The sequence below is a fragment of the Carex rostrata genome, chromosome 18 (assembly GCF_964058835.1).
Source record: "Carex rostrata chromosome 18, lpCarRost1.2, whole genome shotgun sequence".
NCBI classification, from domain to species: domain Eukaryota; kingdom Viridiplantae; phylum Streptophyta; class Magnoliopsida; order Poales; family Cyperaceae; genus Carex; species Carex rostrata.
The window spans coordinates 5,355,231-5,375,726 of record NC_135935.1 but is presented as its reverse complement, the minus strand read 5'-3'; the positions used below and the strand labels follow the sequence as shown (position 1 = coordinate 5,375,726).

Here is a 20,496-nt window from a genome sequence, read left to right as displayed (position 1 = left end):
GACTATGAAGTAACCTTCTCGCTCAGTGCCGATGACTGTGTAATAACCAGAACAGGTAAAAGATAGAATATACAAGTGTAACAGATCTCAGAGATATTTTTATTTGGAAAAGTAATACAAAGACCAAAATGAGTATGTTGAGTCAAAAAGTGCAGCAATTGCAGCGACTTTCTTGCAGCCATATGGGTGCATTTGGATGGAGCAAGAATAGCACTAACCCGATAATAATACTATTCTTATGAGCTATTCCATATTTGGATGAAGCAAGAATAGCACCAATCTATTATTATTTATTTGTCTTATATAGTTAGTTCACTATTCTACCCAACTAAAACTTGGATTAGCTCTATTCTTGCTCTACTTCTAGTCCACACTTATAAATATTTGTTTATTTGCAGAGCAACCGGCAAGTTTCTGATGCATATTTCAACGGAATTTTAAGTTGCCTTGTTAAGTGCCTGAAGAAATATTTAGAATTTTTTATTTAATATTTTTCTTGACAAAACTTGGAGGTCCTGAGGTACGGATGTGTGTTTTCTAAAATGTTTGGTGCGATATAAGTGTGAACTATTATTTTTTACTTTTGATTAATTTTCTATTTTATTAGAACATAATCCATTTATTAAGAACTGTTTTGGTTCATCATTCAACGAAATTAGGCACAGTAATGTATATTCTAGATATTTTCTGGCAATAATAATTTTATTCCGACCAGTTGCATCGACCAATTATAGAGTGGTATTAAAACTTTGTGCTTCTCAGTTCAAATTTGATGCAGCAACTAACCACACGGATAAATGCTAATCAGTTTAAGGTGTGTCGAAATATTGCGACACTCTTTCTTAAATATCACAGTTAAAAAAAAAAGAAAAAGAACTGTCCGTCGGTTTACGAGTTGAGATCCAAGTAACCCAACTTTTGGGTTTTGAATCCGGACCGTCCAATTATAATCCGTGATAATCAATCTAAAGTGGAGTGTACACATCCCAAGTAACGAATCCGAATCCCGAAGTGGTCTTCAACGACAGATTCAAATCAAATGGCCCTGATCCAAAACCTAAAAGTTGGATTACTTTTGGGAATCTAGACCCTTGGTTTACCCCGACATCATGCTCGATACGTCCGTACGTACTATCTATGCCCGCTTAGTTCGGTATTAGTTTAGACACTCTTTCTTAAAGATCACAGTGAAAAAAGAACTGCCCGTCGGTTTACCCCGACATTATGCTCGATACGTCCGTACGTACTATCTACGCCCGCTTGGTTTGGTATTAATTTAACTAAAGAAATCAAACGTCTGTAGGTACTATCTATGCCCGCTTGGTTCGGTATTAGTTTAACAACTAAAGAAATCAATGAGAAGGGAACAAAAAAATTTCAAAAGAAACAAACTCAATCGAAACCGATAAATCTCCACTAAAACTCAAATGTAAGAAGAGCAGCTGCCTCCCCTCAAAACTATGTAAGTCCCGCCCTGATTATACGATCCGTTTGCACCCCCAGGCAAGAGTTACAAATTAACTCCATTTTATTCAAATTTATCGATAAGTTTTTTTGTTTTAAATTAATTTATTGAACTCTTTGGTTCTAATGTGAGAATTCCTGCTCCGAAACTAGAAACGAAAGTGACGATTCGTCGATTCCTATATTTTACTGGAAGCAAAGATATTCATCAGTGTACCAGACATGGTCAGCTGCACCTGGTCCAAACAATGCGCTGGTTAACAACCATAGGAGTATGGTCCCATATGTCAGCTTCTTGACTAACCTGTTGTGTAATTTCCGTTCTCCCTCTTTCGTTTTTTTTTTTTTCCATTTCTTGACCTATCGCAACTCAAAACCCGCTACAACCCTAATCTCTCTCTTGACCTGCTTTTTCCCCCAAACCTGTCTCTTCTCAGCGTGTTTTTGGACCCCACTGACCAACACAACGGCGCAGCTCGATGCGATCGGATGGTAACCACTCCCGGGTGGCACCATCGGAGGAGGGGCCGACGGAGGAGGCGGACAGGAGAAACCCTAGCGGAGTCGTCGCCGTCTCAAGCGGTAGGCTCTGGTGCTGATGCGATTGCTTATGGCGTGGGGTGCGCAGCATAGGCGCTCCGGGCCACCGAGGGGTCTGAAAAACCTCGGCAATACATGCTATCTAAACAGTGTCTTACAGTGCCTCGCTCACACGCCTCCGTTTGCGCAATTCTGTCTTGCATCACAGCACTCTTCCTTGTGTAAGTGTCAATTTTACCTATGCATTTAAGATAATTGAGCTCCCCATTCAATTAATGGTGAAGTAGCAAGATTTGCTGATTTTCGGGTGAATTAGTAATTTAGTACTGATTGGTATATTTCTTATGCAAATCAACCGGTTCCTGGTCATTAGTGATTTCCATGACAGAGAAAAATATCAATTTTCTTAGAAGGTGGACATAATTTTTAGGCCAGAGTTAACTGCAGTGGATCTTTTTTCTTCTTTATTTCTTTTTATACCTCTGGTCCTCCTATGTGTACCAAATCTGTTTAGGAAGACCTGAATTTGCCAGTTCTGAGGAGATGAGTGCCATAATGTGTATCTTTATCAAATTTAAGTTTAGGGTTTTAATAAATGCTGGTTTCTAGCTGTTTCATTTGGGAAACTGGTTTTGGGTGGAGAATTCTTGTGGTATAATGTTGCTTCGGTGTACTTCGAACCTATATAGCCACGCAGCATTTTTGTGGTATTATTTTGCTTTGGTGTGCATGGAACCTGTATAGCCCCAAAATCATCAATTCCTGGTTCAGAATTATTATCTATGGCAAGGAACATCCCCGTTCCTTCAGATTTTGTTCAAAGTTGTACTTTCAGTGAAAATCTCTCCTTTTCTTTCCCCTATCCCCCATCTTGTTGTTCAGGACTAGTGTTGTAAATAACGGTATGCGCTCGTCGGATGGACAGGGTACCACCGAGTGAATAAGCAGGAATAATCAGCCAATGAGTCGGGAAAATCCGTGACGGTTTGGTCGCCGCCAACGACTGATCGGCTGATTAATCAGCAGCTTAAACGGCCGTTTTTTACAACACTATTGAGGACCATAGATAGTTCTAAATTTAATAAGGATTTACATTAAACATATCTTCATTCAATATCTCAAACTGGTTTAGGTGCTTTCATGGAATTTATAAGCCGGTGAAAACTATTGTATGGTAAGTTAGTATACATTGTCCGGATGGAATGCAACACCAAACAATAAGAAAGTAAGATAAAATGGGGGACTAAGATGCATTGATAGTAGATTCTCAAGTGTAAATTGCACACCAAGTTGCTTCCTAAAAGTTGCTTCAAGCAAAAAACACTCAAGAGGTTCTTATCAAGTATAAGCACAGTTTATGCTGTTAGAAAGATAGGTAAAAACTAAATAAAATATGCATTACTGTGAATTGCATTTGAAATGTGCTTATAGATGTGTGGTTCCAAATTACCGAGTTTTTTTTTTGTTATTTAATCTTGATTATTTTTTGTAAGAAAATAAATCCTTTTCTTTTGGGGCATGATTGGTGTCCCATGGTGATTTGATGTGTTGAGTGAAAATTTCTCTGCAATTATGGGATCACTAAGCTAGTTTCATCCTTAAGACATATGCACCCTGAGGAAAATAAGCAACTAAATTAATACATGGAGTTGGGTTATTGACAACTGGTCCATCCTCGATAGAGCAGTGCTGCTATTACTATATCTTTTAGCACAGGCTGAAATTGTGGTTGTTGACTGGTTCTAATTGGCTAGTACAGTTACTCTTCTTTTACTTCGGTAACTATATGTTTGTTTATTAATAAGTAAATTTTTTATTTACTTATGTGATTATGTAGGCAAAGATTTTGTAAGCCGAGACAAGGAGTGTGGCTTCTGCATCCTGGAGAGACAGATTGTGCGTCTTCACACACCAGCGCAAAATGGCATTTTCCCAGCTGTTGACACCCCTTCAAAGCTCCTAAAGTCTCTCTCCATCTTTGCTGAGCACTTCAAGTGGGGTCGCCAGGAGGACGCCCATGAGTTTCTCCGTTATGTGATTGATACTTGCCACATTGCCAGTGCAAGGTTATCGAAGGCAAGGTCAAGTACTGGGTACAACAGCAATGGTGGGGCCCATGACAACAGTGAGACAGTGATGAGGAAGATATTTGGAGGGGCACTGCTGAGCCAAGTGAAATGCATGGCATGCAAGGGGGAGTCAAACAAGACTGATGAGATCATGGATTTGAGTCTCGATGTGTGCCATAGCACCTCTGTGAAGGATGCATTGGTGCGGTTTTTTCAACCTGAGATCTTGGATGGGAATAATAAGTACAGTTGTGAGAGGTAAATAATAAGTTTCTTTTTCCAAGTTTTAAGCATTCTAGAAATGAAATCAACCTCTATTGGATATGTAAGAGAGGTGGATTTTACCAAAGTCTAAGTGCGGTAGAGTTGAGACCAAGTTTTGACGATAATCAGATAAGTATGAAAGTTGAATTTCCATTGATTTTAGTTGAACTCCTATGCATTTTGATTTGCAGGTGTAAAAAGCTATCAGTTGCTAAAAAGCAGATGTTTGTGTCACAAGCCCCAAATGTTCTCGTCGTACAGCTCAAAGTGCGTAAGCTTCTCCTCCCATGTGTATATGATTGTATCATTTTAAAGTTTTATGTTAGACTTGTATTACCAACTGACGATTTTGGTCTAAATTTAGAGATTCGAAGGAATTGGTGGGAAAATTAACCGGAACATAGAATTTGAGGAGGTCCTGCTGCTTTCAAGCTTCATGTTTAATGGCAATCAGGTCTGTTGATGTAATTGGTTTTGGTTTATCTTGTGCAATTTTTTTATACTTGACAAATTTTTAAGTGGAGGAAATTTTGTGGTTAGCTTTGGGATTTGTAGATGTCACTTTGCTTTCTTGCAAAATTTGCTGAGACAGGTAGATTTTTTTTTTTTTTTGCAATTTGAGTTCAATTGTTTGTTTATTATTAGGTTTTATGCTTAGAACAAAGATGCATATCGTATTAAAAATGGTATAGTTTATGCAAGATAGTGTCTCACATAAAAAAATATATGTTGATATTTATATAAAGATTGTACTGCAAATCACAGAATGTACCATGTTATCAGCTGGGTGAATTTTTGCCAACATTTGGTGGTCAATTGAAGTGCTTCCTTCCAACTGTTTGATTACTTTTACGATCTTGATTTGGTTTCTTACTTGGTGATGCAGGGTTCACAGACCGAGTATAGTCTGTTTGGAAGCATTGTGCATACTGGTTTTTCACAAGACTCTGGTCACTATTATGCATACATCAAAGTATATATACTTCTTTCAGAATTTAACAATGTTTTTTTTGGAAGTTGCTTGGGGAACTAGTACTTACACTTGGAAGTCCTTTCCCATCAGGCTTTATATTAACATTCCAATTAATGACCATGCAACCTTCCTGTTTTTCATGAATACCTCAAAACACAACCTATAATCATTGCTTGGCTACTGTTGACTGTAACTAAGGCCTCCGTAGAAGTTTTGGGTGGTCTTTTAGGGCTATAAGCCTATAATTTCACATCTTAAACTTAGAAAGTAGAAAAAAAAATATATGGCATGAGCTCTTAAACACAGAAGGCAAAATAATTATGGAAATAATAGGATGTTCATCTTCTTTGTTCTTATCTTGATTTGGTTTGAATTATTATTAGGATGCTTTTGGCAACTGGTATTGCTGCAATGACACCCAAGTTTCCCGTTCAAGTGCTCAGGAGGTTTTGTCAGAGAAAGTCTATGTTCTTTTCTACATCCTCAGAAACACTAACCCCAAACCAAATAAAACTGCCAACAATGGCTACATCCCTCAGGCCAAACCTCTGCATCCTAATGTAAGTGAAGCTCCAAAACCACTTGGTACAAAACAAAATGGGAATTGTACTGCTAAAATTAATGGTAGTGGAGCACCAAATTCACATCCTGTCAAGCAGATTGGACCTGTCAAGTTTGAGATTAAAAAACCGACCTTGAATGGTACAACAAAATCTGAGGTGAGAAATAAGAATAATACAGTGATTAAGAAAGGTAATTCACCGCCTAATTCGAGTTCATCAGGGGAGTCTAAATCTGTAAATAAGGTCAAGTCTTCTTTTTCAAATGGTAATAATGGAAGCAGCAAAAGTAGCGTGTTGAGAGAAGTTCAAAATATTGTTAAGAAAAATCCTGGCCCCTCATTTAATGGTGATGCTGGATGCATCCAGCCTAGTGTGTCTGTGCCTGAAAGAGAAGACAGCTGCTCCAGAAATGGAGGAGGTGAAGTTTCTGTTTCTCTTACTAAGGAGTCAAAGAGCTTGGCAGAGAGAAAAAGCACGGATAAGAATGTTAGCTTATGTATTCTGCAGTCCCGTCAGAAACTCCAGAAGTTGAAAGACTTGTAAGTCACTCCATCTACAACATATGTTGTATTATTCATCAACTTATTTCAGTAGGGTGCTATCATTTCATTTTCTTTATTAGCAATACTTGTTGGTTTTTACATGGAGAGTCTTATAGAGTTGTCCTTGTTGGTTTTTTATTAGTTGAGACTGAGAGCAACCTTTTACCTTTCTACTCATGGACAATTTAATCCATCACAAGTCACAAAGTTAATGCCTTCTTGATGGTTGTGAAGTTCTGCATCTATATATTATTTTTGGACTAATTTCTATGCCACACTAAACATCACAATATATGAATATCCTCGAAAATGTGAAAAGTCTCACATGCTCTGCTAAAATGCCAAGATATCACATGTATGGCAGCCCTCACTGAAAGCACTAGAAACTAACTACGATAGGTACTACTTTGTTTTAAGTCATTGGTAAGCATGGATTAGGGATGCTTTAAAAAAAGCAGCAGCGTGGATTAGGGTCTTTCAAAGGAAAAGAGATCAGGCCTTACCAGCATAAAGATGGGATATGCTTTGTATTATTGGAAAAGAATATGTTTCCACTACACAAGCAAAAATGTAACTGCAGTTATTAATTATATTTCTTATTAATTTGCTTCATTAAAAAAAAATGCTCTCTGCTCCTTTGTGCAGGCTTGTGTGTGAAGCCTCATCAGAGCTGAGATTGTGTGGTTGGACTGATGGGGTTCAGAGTTACATGCGTGAGAGAAAGCGGTTATGTGTCCGGCAAGATGCTAGCAATACTCTTGGTGCCTCTCTATTGAGGTTTTTTCTTATTTTCTGTCAAATTCTGTCAAATTATTCTGTTATTTTTATATGGGTAGAACCTGAACTGCACAAGTCACAGGTCGATCCTCCTGACCAATTTAAATCATAAATCTAAGTTTTCAAAAATATAATCTAACTTCTAACGAAAGTCTTATTTGTTGAGTTGATCAAGTCATTTCTTGGGTTTGGAGGGCACAGATTCAATTCCCACCTCTGAAAAGGTTCATATTAGTGAATGGGGTGGTAGCACAGTTGGTTAGGAAAAAGTCCTAAGACTGTTGGATCCCAAAGGTCAATAGTTCGAGCCCCACTCATGACTTCGCAGCCTCTGCTAAGTTTAAAAAAAGAAAAAAAGAAAAGGTTCATATTATCCCATTCACTTCCCAAGAGGCAGACAGGACATTTTCTCCAGCTATGTAAACCCCTGTTAAATTGTTTGGATCAGGTTGAATTCACCTTAGAATCAGAAATTGACTCCCCTAAATCTAATACGCTGCCCTGGTGGGTTGGGATTGGTGGTGGGGTGTTAAGGCATTAGGAGATGGGGCTAACATCCCATGAATATAAAATTATTATAATATAGAACTATTTTTTAGTTGTTAAAAACAGTTAAATAACTTATTTTCATTCTTTACTCTTTAGTTTTGAATACAAACTGTTACTTATTTGTTCCCTACTTTTTGAGTGCAATGCAGGGAGCAACTGATAAATGAGTCGAAAAGGATGTTCAATTCTCAAATTCCTGAGTCATTGAAAGGAAAGCTATATCAGAGGCTCATCTCTTTTTCTAAAGATTCTCTTTTGGATTCATAGTGCAGAGAAGCATATTTAACGTTCCTCTTATAATGGCTCTCTAGTATTCATGACTGAAATCTGCTGGTATGTGTTCTATTTATGAGAGATGCATATGTATCCTCTAAATTAATTGAAACAGTGTAATTGCTCAAGTAATAATTCTAAGCATAATAAACTGTTCCTGTATTGTAAAAGTCATTGTCTGAGGTGATTTCAGTATTTTGGAATCTATACCCTGGTTTTATTCTTGCATTGCAACTTTGTTGTGACTGCCAATCTGACCTTGGTTGAAGTTCTACCAAAAGGGTCTTTGTCCTTTGTTTTTGACCTTTCTGGTGTAATATGACCTTTTTTTTGTCCTTTGGTTAATGTTCTAACAAATGTAGTTGCTTCTTTTTATGTTAAAAGTGGAATTTTATTTTCTTTTTTAGGTGCTTGTGCTTGAGTAAGTCACTTTCAACATTGATGATGGTGTGCAATTTTGTTACAATTTTTTTTTCTTTAGAGATGAGAATGTGGGAATAGCTTTGATGTAAAATATCTTTTTTTGGCCTTGTTAGCGAGTTACCTCGAAATTTCTGAAGGGAATGGAGAAGAGATTAGTATGCGGGATATGTGCTGTGTTACTTTGATTGTAGCACATTGAGAACACTATATCATGAAAAAGGACAAAAAGAAAGAAGAAAATGAAACACGAGTTAGTTTTTTTGCTCTTCTAATTGTTTATGTTAGCCTGTCCTCGTCAGTGTACAAATGTTCTTTTTTTGTTAATAGATGTTGCCGGATAATTACCTGACATTAGTTGCTTGAGTTGAATAAAGTTATTTTCTCTTTATTAATTTTCCATGGTTTTCTATAGCATGTTTGACTATTTGTGCTAAAGCTATTCCATGTGAACATCTTCGTCCCCACTGCCTACAAATCCCACGTACTATTTGACTCAAAAACGTATGAACCTATATTCAAAACAATATTGTATTCTTGTTTATCACTTATCAGGCGTTTTACTAAATAAGATATTTCTTATTGCTTTTTTGTTTGTGTTTGGGTGGAGGGGGCGAGGCAAAGAAAAATAGGTCTGTTCGCAGTTGACATTTCTGCAAGCAGGCAGTTTACTGACTGGGCTAGTCATCGAATGTCATTGTTCAATTGCACTAAACATTGTTCAGGACTGGATCCGTCGTAAGAACAAAGTTAATTGGACCGGGTCCGGTTCCTTTCTCTTTTGTTGCTTATAGGGGGCATAACCACGAGTACTTATCCTCTCGCGTACCGGACTGAGTACAATACTTCCAGTCGAGCTGAAAATAATAGGATGGCTATGTACATATGGGGGTCCGTTTCGAGATTTGTGATAGATTAAAACTGACAACTCAGATCTCATTGTACTCAGTCAGGTATTGCACTGGATTTGAATTCGCATAACCACCCGGTACACAGACAGCAATCGTCAAACCAATAAACTAAATTTAGTGACCGCTTGTCACTCCTAAATTCTAATCTTTCAGAATGATGAAAGAAAATGTCAATCATATTAAAAAGAACAGCAGATTTTCTTCATACTCTTTGCGGGAAAGAAAAAGTTCTTCTGGAAATTAAAACATGTACTTGTATGTTGTATCCTGATTTAGCTTTATTACTAGATGCAAAAAACTTAATACTACGATGTAATATTTGATGAACTGGATAGGTGTCTGGTACCCGTGGTTTGGTACCCGTATCTGAACTAGGGCTGGGCAAAAAAGCTCGAACTCGTAACTCGCTCATTTACAGCTCGTTTAACTCAGCTCATTTACAGCTCAGCTCATTTACAACTCGAGTTGGCCAACTCGTTTAATAAATGAGCCGAGTTCGAGTTGGCCCCAACTCGCTCATTTATAACTCCAGTTGCAAATTATTGGTCACAATAAATTTCAAAATAATCAAATCCGAATCTCTAGACTGTTATTTGTGCTTTGAGATTCGTGCAAAATATGTTTGAACTTGTGTTGTAATACTATCACTGGTTAAACGAGTTGTGAGCCAACTCGAGTTGATAACGAGCCGAGTTCGAGTTGATAACGAGCCGATTTCGAGTTGGCTCTACAACTCGTTATTACCATCTCAACTCGAGTTGGCTCGTTCGTTTATTAAACGAGCCGAGTTCGAGTTGGAGGTAACTCGCTCAAAATCGGCTCATTTACAGCCCTAATCTGAACTGACGTATGGTTTGGTTGTTTCAATGAAATCGGTGTAGCAGTCCACTGTTAATAAAAAAAAAAAATTAAAACATGTACTTGTTATCTTGGATGCCAGATCTCGTTCTTTTTCGTGAAATTAAAACATTCTTTTAGAGTATAAATAAATAATTCGAAATCTTGTTATGACGTGAATAATAAGAAGCGGGCTATCAAAGGACCGAAACTTTTGGGCCGAAACAGGCTGATACATTGTTTCGAGGACCACTATCAATTAAGCCATGTGGATGTACTGTTAAACTTATTTCATCATTTTTTTAGAAGGGTCAATTCGCGAATTCCGAAAGGGAGCACCGAGGGAAAACTTCCCTCCAAAAGTTGCGATCCAATTTTTCGAACTCCAGCTTCCCAAGTACGCCAATCGACGCTTTATCTTCCCAACAAGTCCAATCTATTCTTCTACAGTTATAAGGAATCGACACAAAGAGAGAGAGAGTTTGCAGCCGCTGCTAAGGTTTTGAGGGAGAGAGAGAGAGTCATGGCGGACATTGCTCATCTCGAGAAATTAGGAAGGGAACTCAAATGCCCTATCTGGTACCCATTCTATTGATTTATCTTATTTCATTTAAGAAGGAAGCAAATGGTTTATCTTCATTATTGTTACCTTTTGTTCCTGATTTTTTTTATCAATTAATAACTCAAAATTTCTTAAACAGATGGTTGTATTTTTTATTTTTTTTATTTTGCGCATCTGATTCTCTGCATGCTTAAGAAATAAATAAATTTATTTATTTATTGAAATAGTAGATTTGTTCCATTCTTATGTTGGTAATATTAAACGATTTTCCACTTTTTGAATCTCTTTTTTCAGCTTGAGTCTCCTAAGTTCGTCAGTTTCAGTCCCTTGCAATCACGTCTTCTGCAAGTAAGCCCGAAGTTTATATTATATGCATGCTAAATAGGTGATATTTTTTTTTTTGCATTGAAACATGGGAATAAAATTGTTCCATATTCTTATTCTTGACAGTGCTTGCATTTTAAAATCGATGAAATTCGCCTCGAGCTGCCCAGTTTGTAAGATTCCATTCCACAAGAGAGGTTTGTTATTAATATTCTTCTATATATTTGAAACTTGATACTTTTCTCACATTGCTTTTTTTGACAAAATTCTATAAATCAGTTGGCTTCCATTCTTTAAATTATCTTGAAACTTGAAAGGTTCTAATAGTCTTGAGAATCTTGACAACTAAGATTTTGTCAGAGAGCCTGAAAACAATGAATTATTTGTGCTATTTTCTTTGTAGAATTACGTGCTGCTCCTCATATGGATAACTTGGTGAACATATTCAAGAGCATGGAAGCTGCGACTGGAACACCTGTCATGTCAACCCAACTGACATCTCCCTCAAATCCCCCAGGTACCCTTTAATTTCATAGGGCCCATTCGACAACATGTGGAATAGTGAAAGAATAGAGGAAAAGTGGAATTTGAAATAGGTTTCTATTTCGTACTATTCCGGTCGTGTTCGGTTGATGGTGGAAGAGTATTGGTAAACGAGCCAAGTTCATCTCTTGGAAAAGGCCAATTCCTCTATTCCACCATCCCCATGGAATAGGGAATTGGCTCATAGAAGAATAGAGGAGGGATCAAAATGTAAAAAGCAGAGTTTGATTGCAAAAGTCCCAAATTCACTTTTCCCAATTCCATAATTCCACTCAATTATTTTTGTTCGGTGGGAATAGAACCTCTATTCCATGCTTGCCGGACAAGCCCATAATATTGTAAAGGGTCAGTTGTATTGGAAATAATTTTGTAATGTTCACAAGTAAAACTCAACCAGTTCCTTTCTGGATCCTCTTCTACTCTCAATGGATACTTGCTAATTGCAGTTAACCAACATGCTTTAGGAAACTTATATACAACCTCTGTCCAATACAAAGTTTGAACATGATAGAATCAACATGTGGTCTGTGTTCCAGTATGGAAAATAAAAAGATGTGAATTTCACAGAAAAAGGTCTAGAAGAGGGTTCAAATGCCTCCATTTTTAAAAATTTTAATAACTCAAAATTTAAAACATAAAAATCAAAATAAAATTGTTAGATGTGATCTATGTTATTTTCTTTATGTGCTCATAAAAAATTATCACATTTTGATTTTGTTTATATGTGAATAAATAAGTTGAAAAAACGTCTAGAAATTATTCACATTAGTGTGTTTTTACAAGCTCTTGATGACAACCAAAATAAAATTGAAATGTTATAATTTTTTACATTTGCATAGATAAAATGATGTAGATCATATCCGTTTTATTTTGACTTTTAAGTTTTAAATTTTAAGTTATTAATATTTAAAAAAATGGAGGTATGGTGGAGGCACAAAAAATGGAGGCATTTGAACCCTTCTCAAAGGTCTAAAGCCTTTCATAATCTTGCATTCTCCAACTTTGCAATGTTATTATCAAATACAGATGAAGAATCTCCAGGAAAACTAGACGATAATACATCCAACAAAGATCAATTAAAAAAGAAGAGAAACACTTCTCTGAAAAGGAAGAAAAAGAATGTGGCAAAACAGAAATGTACCAGCGATCTCAAGCCTTGTTTCCCAGCCAAGAAGCGTGTTCATGTAGCGCCATTTGCTGTATGTGAGACTCCAGTGAGGCCCGCAAAAGTGTTGAAGTTGGGTGAATCAAATAATAACTTGACAGATAGTAAAGACAGTAATGAAGGTGACAAGTTGGCAGCTAATTTGCAAACAAGCCTATCACTTCGGCCATTTTTCTGTCTAGGAGAAGAGGAAGGAGAAGAAATAGAAAATTTTGTGAGTTTAAGCATTGCAAGTCCCCTAAGTGCTCCTTGTTTTAGTGATCTGAAGGATACACAAGATGAGGTTCCCTCCAATACAACACCAAATGTGAGTGCCAGAATTTGAATTAATTTTCATTAGGCTGTTAACAATATGTTACCTACTTTCATTGCCATGACATAGCTGCTAGTTGGTATTGTGTGTTTACCTTTAGTGACTACCAATTTACAATATTCATTGGCACCTTCCCCTTTCCAAAATATTTGGACTGTTTTATCATATGGGGACTCCATTAGTAAAGCTGTGCTCAGCTAAGGCATGAAGGAATAATATCCATAATTGATTGTATGAAGAAAGATATGTGTAACTGGTGTGATTATGATCTGATTGGAATGTACCCGATATGTTGTATGTTTTGAAAGTTTAAAATGGGGTCAAAGAAGTTATCCTTGTCAAACTTTAGTGTTCAGTTTTCCATTTTAGTAACCTGTTAGCTTCAAAGTTTTGAATTATTGCCAATTTAATGCAGAGCAAAGCTAAGGCAATTGAGGATTATGAAAGTGAGATTTTTGAGTGGACACAAAGACCTTGCTCTCCTGAGCTTTGCTCTACACCAGTAAAGAAGGTAACATAAAGCATAAAACTTGTAGAAGTTATTATGACCTAATTTTTAAAGCATGCTTGTTTTTAATTCAGATCAAAGGGAAGAAATGCCTTGATCAAATACAAGAGGAGGAACCAGCGCCAATCGACAAAATCAGCCCTGTGATTGATGAAACTCGACTTACTTCTGATATTAGAGATAACAAATCCAAGAAAAAGAAAAAGAGAAATATCAATGCTAGCTCTTCAGTTCCCAATAAAAAAGGAGAAAAAGAATCTAAAGGATATGCAAAAAACTCTACAGAGGAAAAAACACTGCAACCCAAAATGAAGAGTTACAAAAAGAACCCTGAAAAGGTGACTGATGATTTAATTTTGAAAGTAACTGATCAAAAGGAAGAGAAAGAGATCAACAAAAGTGAAAATACAACAAAGATGAAAAGGAATAATGAACGTGGATTTAGTAATTTTATGCTGAAGAGATGCGAAAGTGCCCTATCTAGAGTTATATGTGCCTTCTGTCATTCTGCTGATGTTACTGAGGTTTATTTTTTATTGTTATTTTCCAAATATTCATTATCTTTTTGGTGATTATTGGAAAATAGTGTCTGATAACTAGCATTTTGGAGTAGGTTTCTGGAGATATGGTTCACTATTTGAATGGCGTGCCAACTGATGCTGATCTCAATAAAGATGGCACTATCATCCATTCTCATAAGAACTGCTTGGAATGGTTAGTATTTGATTTTCTCTTTTACTGTTTTATGCCATTACTGTTAGTGTTTCTGACAACTAGGACTGCATTATTCTGCGTACTTTTAGGCTTGACCATTGCCTCTGTAAAACAAATTTTGTGGCAATATTTAAATTTAAACCTCACTTGAGGTATTATTTTTGATACTTCATTCAGATTCTCTACACCTCTATCAGTTCTTGCTGCTATACACTTGTTCACTGAGATTAATTGGAAATGAACTACACATGTTAAAAGAAAATCCAAATATAAAACCTTAAAAACCAGAAATAAATCATATGGTAAAAAGAAATATAAAACTATAAGCAAGTATTACCATTAAAGCCATTTCTTTCTGGTGAACATTTTCTCCTTAGCCCAAGGAAGCTAACTGTGATGCATTATTTTTCTTAGGGCCCCTGATGTGTACTTTGAGGGTGATATAGCAGTAAACCTGGCTGCTGAGCTGGCAAGAAGTAAGAGAATAAAGTGCAGCTGTTGTGGCATTAAAGGGGCAGCTTTAGGTTGTCTTCAGAGCAACTGCCGCAAGAGCTTCCATTTCACTTGTGCAAAATTAGTGCCAGAATGCCGATGGGATAATGTAAGTTGTAGTTCTTTTGACATGTTAAACTCTTCTGATGTGCAAATATCCTGGGTTCCATAAGCATTGTCATTATGTAATTTTGAGGGACTAAAAATAGTTTGCCTTTTATGAAGGGCAAATTTTTAAAATTGTCCATAGATTTTTAACAGATATATGATGTGGATAATGCATATTAAATGTGGAATTCTTTTAGAGTTAATAGTATGATTTGTCATTCTTTTTTTATATAAGAGTACAAAAGCCACTGAATAAATTTGTTTTTTGTCATCGGTACAAATCGACTGGTTCTGGTTTGGTTGCTTTCTTATGCAATTGTCTAGCAGGAACTGCATAAAATCAGTATGTTATCTAGTTTCACTGAACAGCTTGGGTTCTCTTTAAAAGATTTCTGTCTGACGCATCGGAAGTTATGGTAAAAACTGTGAGAAGTGCAATCATTATAGTTCAAAAATCCAATTGATTTTTGTTTTTCAGGAGAATTTTGTGATGCTGTGCCCTCTCCATCGTAGTTCAAAGTTACCGATTGAGACATCTGAACCACAAAAGAAAGGCTCCAAGAGGTGTACTTCAAAGGGGTATGCTATACTATAACTAGTTAGTTTAGATTATATTTACCCATCCACTATTGCAATTGTGCTAAGCTCAACTTTACCAAGTAAAACATTGATCAATACTGAACTGCTTAACTAAGTTTCAGTTAAATATGAAGTCGACCACTCTGCTGTGCATTTACAGTTTACCTTTTCTATTTCATGGATGTGATCTTTTTCAAAACTCACAGGCTATCTTCAGGGACATCTGCAAAGGCACCTGCTAGCAGGTCTGGTAGAGAATGGAGTTGGCCATCTGGTTCTCCCTGCAAGTGGGTCCTTGCTTGTTCTTCTCTTTCTGTTGAAGAGAAGGTGCTGACACAATCTCTACCTTGGGCTTTTCATTTTGTTTAAAAGATTTGTGCGTTTGCTTGTATTCGTTGAAAAATATTGGGATGCCATAATAACCTTGTTTTAGGAAAACTTGCACTTCAAACTTCGGCATATATGCTTTTTGAAGCTTTTTTTAAAAACATAATTTCTCATAGCAAGAGTTTGAAAATCATGACAATAGACGACTACCAACTATTACAAGTATCCTTGTGATTTCTAAATGAAATTGAAAGTGCATCTGTTTCAGGGTCTGGTGTCAGAATTCTCCATTCTTATTGGTTCACCAATCTCAAGTTCATGGAGCCAGAATATCACACATGTTATTGCATCAACTAATGAGGTCGGTGCATGTAAGAGGACACTCAAGTACTTGATGGCAATTCTAAGTGGAAAGTGGATTCTCACAATTGATTGTAATGATTTCTGATTACAACTTAATTTTCTTTTTCTTTTAATTTTAACTAAAAATGGCAATTTTTCATGACAAATACCAGTACCATCCCTAACAAACTCAAAACAACCCTCAAAGGATCATTTTTAGATTCAGTTCATCCCAGTTTCCCCTTATTCAATTTTAATGTTTGCAAGTATGCCTCGAGATTCCCTCAATTGTTTGGTTGGAGTGTGTCCTTGCAAGTGTGTAGGGATTGCAGTTGACCTCAAGTCAAATTTTGAGGGGTTCTGGTGCAACGCAGGTGTAAAGTGTAGTAATAGCACAAACATGTGATTAACGGGTGTCTGGATTGTATGGTATTTATGTCTGACATTGAACAGTTAAGTAAATGGAAGCTTAAGTGTTCTATTCTATTTAGTTTCAGTTCAGGTATAGCTCAACATAAGTATCATTGCAGCTAAGCTGGCAAACTTGGCAAATCTTAGCATACTAATATAAAACACAAATAAATGTATCAGTCACCAAAGTTACAATGGCATTTGCTCTATGCAATGATGAGAGGAAAGAGATATGCCTTATTGTTTCCCTGCTGTCTGAAAGATACAAATTGTAGTATTTGTCACTGAATTCTAGGCACTTTTAAGAAGCCTATTCACTATATGAAAGTGTACTTCTAAAATTAATTCAACCAATTCAATTTTTGTCACTTTATTTAAACCAAACACTAAGACTTACAACCAGATTGTACTGGTCATTAAAATGACCTAATTGACCAAGCAGAATAATCTTTTACCCTTTTTCTTTTTGGAAAACAAGGGCCCAGTAAACTTTTGGTGTCCATCTTTTTAGATGTTTTTTATAGAAATCAAACATGGGTCAATCCATAAAGAGGCGAGGCTGTGTAGGCCTATGGTTCATAATCTTGTACTTCTAATACCTTCGTGATGACAACTGTTGATAATTTGAGAGAAGCTAAAGTCTTTTTATTATTTTGTTGTGCACTCAGGGATTAAGGCCTGTATGGAAGCTAGGGAGCCTGTCAATGAAGAAAATTTTGAAATTAGAGTTGACGTCCATGGGATTAGGGACGGACCAAGGCTAGGAAGACTAAGAGCTTCTAGAAAAGTAAAGTTTCAAACTTCTAGCCATTCTTTTGCTTGGTTCAATATTTATTATTATTTTAAGATTTTTGCTTGGAAGTTAAAGAGCAGATAAGAGGGCTTTATATCTACTTTTCTTTTGAAAGTTGATAATGATCCCTACAGTTGCTGCGGTTATATTATTCATACAATGAAAAAATATGCAAAACATATAACAGAGCACGAATCTGCAAAAATCTGTGTTTTGGTAACAGGTTGAAGTATACAAAGTTACAAACTGACTAAACTTGGAGGTAAAAGATTTCCTAAGAAAAAATAATAAAGATGTTTGGGATATTGTAGTAGCAAGTTGGAATAATTATTTTTTCTTTACTGCAAATCAAATGACAAAAATTATGCATAATAGTACATTTTTTTGTATGTCACCTTCTGAAGGAACCAAGGATATTCAATGGAATAAAATTCTACTTGAGTGGAGACTACACCATGTCATACAGAGGCTTTATCCAAGACCTAATTGTCACAGCTGGAGGGACAGTTTTGCAAAGAAAGCCTGTTTCCAGGGATCGAGAGAGGCTCCTAGATGATTCGTCAAAAATACTCATAATATACAGTATAGAACATTCTGAAAAGCTAGAGGGATCTATTGGAGATAAGTTATCAGAAGCCAAGACTCTAGCTGGTGCATCAGGAGGTAAAGTTGCGAGCAGTGCATGGATTATTGACTCCATAGCTGCATGCAAGTTGCAACCTCTCTCTTAGGGATGTTAGTGTTTATTTTATTATCAAGGGATACGTCTTCAGTAATTATTTCTAGCTATCAACTTTACCTTGTTTATGTTTATTCTATTGATCTGAATCGTAGACATGTAAGATGGCTAGTAGTTTCTTATCCAATTATTGTAGTTTGTTTAGTGTTGTCAGGGGGTCATCTATTAGGTTCTTGTTTAGCATTCTAAATAATTGGCTTAATATATATAGTGTTGATAACATTGTTTGGAGTGTTCCGATCACTCAACAACTACATCGCATATTATGTTGAATATATTTATTGGCAGGTTAATACCTAATCTTATTCATTAAGGTGTTGGGGTGGACGTAGGAGTGTAAATGGAGTGGATTCGGAGTGGATAATGTTGATACTAAATCCATATCCACATCTCAAATTCTCAATAAACAGGTATGAATACGGATAGTAAATAGATATTAAAATTCAATACCAAACCATTTAAGAGTTTGTAACCTCCATAAATTCACGGAGCGGATTGAGGAGAGTTATAATGGGTCCGCCCAGAATCAGCAGAGAAGATCCGCTTGTTATCTGATAATCCGAATTCGTTTACACCTATAGGTGCATGTGGAGTCACTGCCAGTTCATTGGCACCTCATCACATCCCCTACGAATTCGTTTACACTCCTAGGACGTGGAGTCACTGCCAGTTCATTGGCACTTCGTCACATCGGTGTTAACATTAGATTAATGAGATTTTGTTATTGCAATTTAGGTTCACCAAAGTTATTCTTATTTGGTTGAGATTTCAAGTTAAGTTAGAGCATTTATATTTCTGAAACTCTTGGAGTTTCTAATCTGATGTGGCAGTTTTTAAACCAGTTTCAGGGATGCAGATGAGTTTCTTATTTAGCAACTTTGCTCCAAAGTTTCTTAATAAGAAATTATTTATAAACTCTGACGTGGTCAAATAATTCGCTGAAATTATTTCTCGTGTAATTTATTTGCTGATGTGGCAATTAAGAAACTCTAATTTTAGTTTCAGGGATATGGGGGTTTAGAAACTTTCAGAGACAATTTTTAAAAATTAGTTAACAGTTATTTAGAAACTCCAAAAGTTTCATGGATGTAGATACTCTTATAACTTAAGTTATTTCTTGAATTCTTGTTTGATTAGAGTTGTGGTTTAAGTTATGAAAAGTTATTCATATTATATTTTATTTAGTATATGGTAAATTAATTTATCCAATATTTTGTGTAGATTTTTAATAATTTTTGACAAATTTGATTTATACAATATTTTATCATTTTATTTAGTTAATAATTTATATCTTTTAAAATAATTTAAAAGAGACTAAAAAATCACGAATGGGAATTTTTTTTTTTGTATATTTTATGATATTAGGTACATGATGTATTTAATGTATAGGAAAATGCTAATATGCTACGCGTAGCATAGAGGGCCTCAGTGCAACGGCTCAATATTTAAGTTTTCAAAATCCTAACGGTCGATCCGAACTGTTTAACGTGATCTTCATATGAATATGTACTTGCAAACCAAATTTTACATTTTTTAGAATTTTTTTAGATAGATAGAAAATCACTTGATCTAAAAATTCTGTACCATTCTGAAAAAAATAAATTATATGCTATTAATTTATTTAATTTATTCGCATTCTGTACCATTCTGAAAAAAATAAATTATATGCTATTAATTTATTTAATTTATTCGCTAATTACCGTTATTCGTTTCGTTTGGAGTTTAATGCATGTGTAGCTATCGGTGAAATTTACAGAATGCGTATTAACAAATTAACTAATATAAAAAAAAAAATATGAATCTCATTGGCATGATATAGATTAGATCAAATTTGATACGAAATATTACTAAAGTGGTAAAATATACTTGGGTATCAATATACAATTTAATTAGATTTGAAATTCAAACGGTTAAATTGAACCGTTTAATGTAATCTATATATTAAATCTTATAGAGAATCAAACTTTGTATATATGACAGTTGAAAAGAAAAATATAAACATTTTTTCTAACAACCTCGACGGACCGAACATACAGTTCTTCTCGAACAATTATGGATCCTGCATTTATAAAATTCTTGTAATTTGAGAATTATATAATTAATAAGTTTGATAAACGATCCATAGATATTTGAATTATATTATATTTAATATTTGTAAACTTAAATTACACGTGTGGATTAAACGTTAAACCATTTTAATAAGTGGCTTAACTTTTTGGATAATTATAATATCCCCCACCTATCCATCCCCCATTTCATCCTCCAACTAACTTTCTATTTTAATTATAACTACAACTACCATTTCTAACAACCTTTATTTCTTTCCTCTTTCTCCCTTTCTCTTCCACCTCTATTTTTCTCTTTCACCTCCATCTTCTTCTCCCACCTCCGCCT

General features: G+C 35.7%; 2 protein-coding genes across 4 annotated transcripts; both read left to right on the top strand.

Moving 5' to 3' along the window:
• Positions 1 to 1,782: 1,782 nt before the first annotated feature.
• Positions 1,783 to 8,829, top strand: UBP25 (ubiquitin-specific protease 25). 3 transcript variants are annotated; one of them, XM_078320313.1, is made up of 9 exons: positions 1,783 to 2,225; positions 3,842 to 4,331; positions 4,529 to 4,604; positions 4,702 to 4,791; positions 5,224 to 5,310; positions 5,694 to 6,412; positions 7,061 to 7,192; positions 7,891 to 8,074; positions 8,422 to 8,829. In XM_078320313.1, the coding sequence occupies exons 1-8, from the start codon at positions 2,063 to 2,065 to the stop codon at positions 8,006 to 8,008; spliced, it is 1,875 nt and encodes a 624-aa protein (XP_078176439.1). In that variant the 5' UTR covers positions 1,783 to 2,062; the 3' UTR covers positions 8,009 to 8,074; positions 8,422 to 8,829. The 3 variants fall into 3 exon arrangements, with proteins under 3 accessions (XP_078176439.1, XP_078176440.1, XP_078176441.1); XM_078320314.1 differs by having other exon boundaries at positions 1,785 to 2,225; positions 7,881 to 8,074; XM_078320315.1 differs by lacking the exon at positions 4,702 to 4,791 and having other exon boundaries at positions 1,800 to 2,225.
• A 1,663-nt stretch (positions 8,830 to 10,492) lies between these two features.
• On the top strand, positions 10,493 to 18,324 carry BRCA1 (breast cancer susceptibility1). Its single transcript, XM_078320376.1, has 14 exons — positions 10,493 to 10,761; positions 11,039 to 11,092; positions 11,195 to 11,265; positions 11,472 to 11,585; positions 12,638 to 13,083; positions 13,505 to 13,600; positions 13,672 to 14,121; positions 14,211 to 14,311; positions 14,726 to 14,912; positions 15,390 to 15,490; positions 15,697 to 15,817; positions 16,086 to 16,251; positions 17,239 to 17,357; positions 17,768 to 18,324. Exons 1-14 carry the CDS (start codon positions 10,706 to 10,708, stop codon positions 18,092 to 18,094), a joined length of 2,409 nt encoding a protein of 802 aa, XP_078176502.1. The 5' UTR covers positions 10,493 to 10,705; the 3' UTR covers positions 18,095 to 18,324.
• The last annotated feature ends 2,172 nt before the right edge of the window (positions 18,325 to 20,496 follow it).

Excerpts from the sequence above, each read along its gene's own strand:
- UBP25 (XM_078320313.1), top strand. The coding sequence starts at position 2,063 with ATGCGATTGCTTATGGCGTGGGGTGCGCAGCATAGGCGCTCCGGGCCA. Across the intron at positions 2,226-3,841 it reads ATCACAGCACTCTTCCTTGT|GCAAAGATTTTGTAAGCCGA; the intron begins GTAAGTGTCAAT and ends GTGATTATGTAG. Across the intron at positions 4,605-4,701 it reads TTCTCGTCGTACAGCTCAAA|AGATTCGAAGGAATTGGTGG; the intron begins GTGCGTAAGCTT and ends GTCTAAATTTAG.
- BRCA1 (XM_078320376.1), top strand. The coding sequence starts at position 10,706 with ATGGCGGACATTGCTCATCTCGAGAAATTAGGAAGGGAACTCAAATGC. Across the intron at positions 11,266-11,471 it reads GATTCCATTCCACAAGAGAG|AATTACGTGCTGCTCCTCAT; the intron begins GTTTGTTATTAA and ends TTTTCTTTGTAG. Across the intron at positions 17,358-17,767 it reads GACTAAGAGCTTCTAGAAAA|GAACCAAGGATATTCAATGG; the intron begins GTAAAGTTTCAA and ends CACCTTCTGAAG.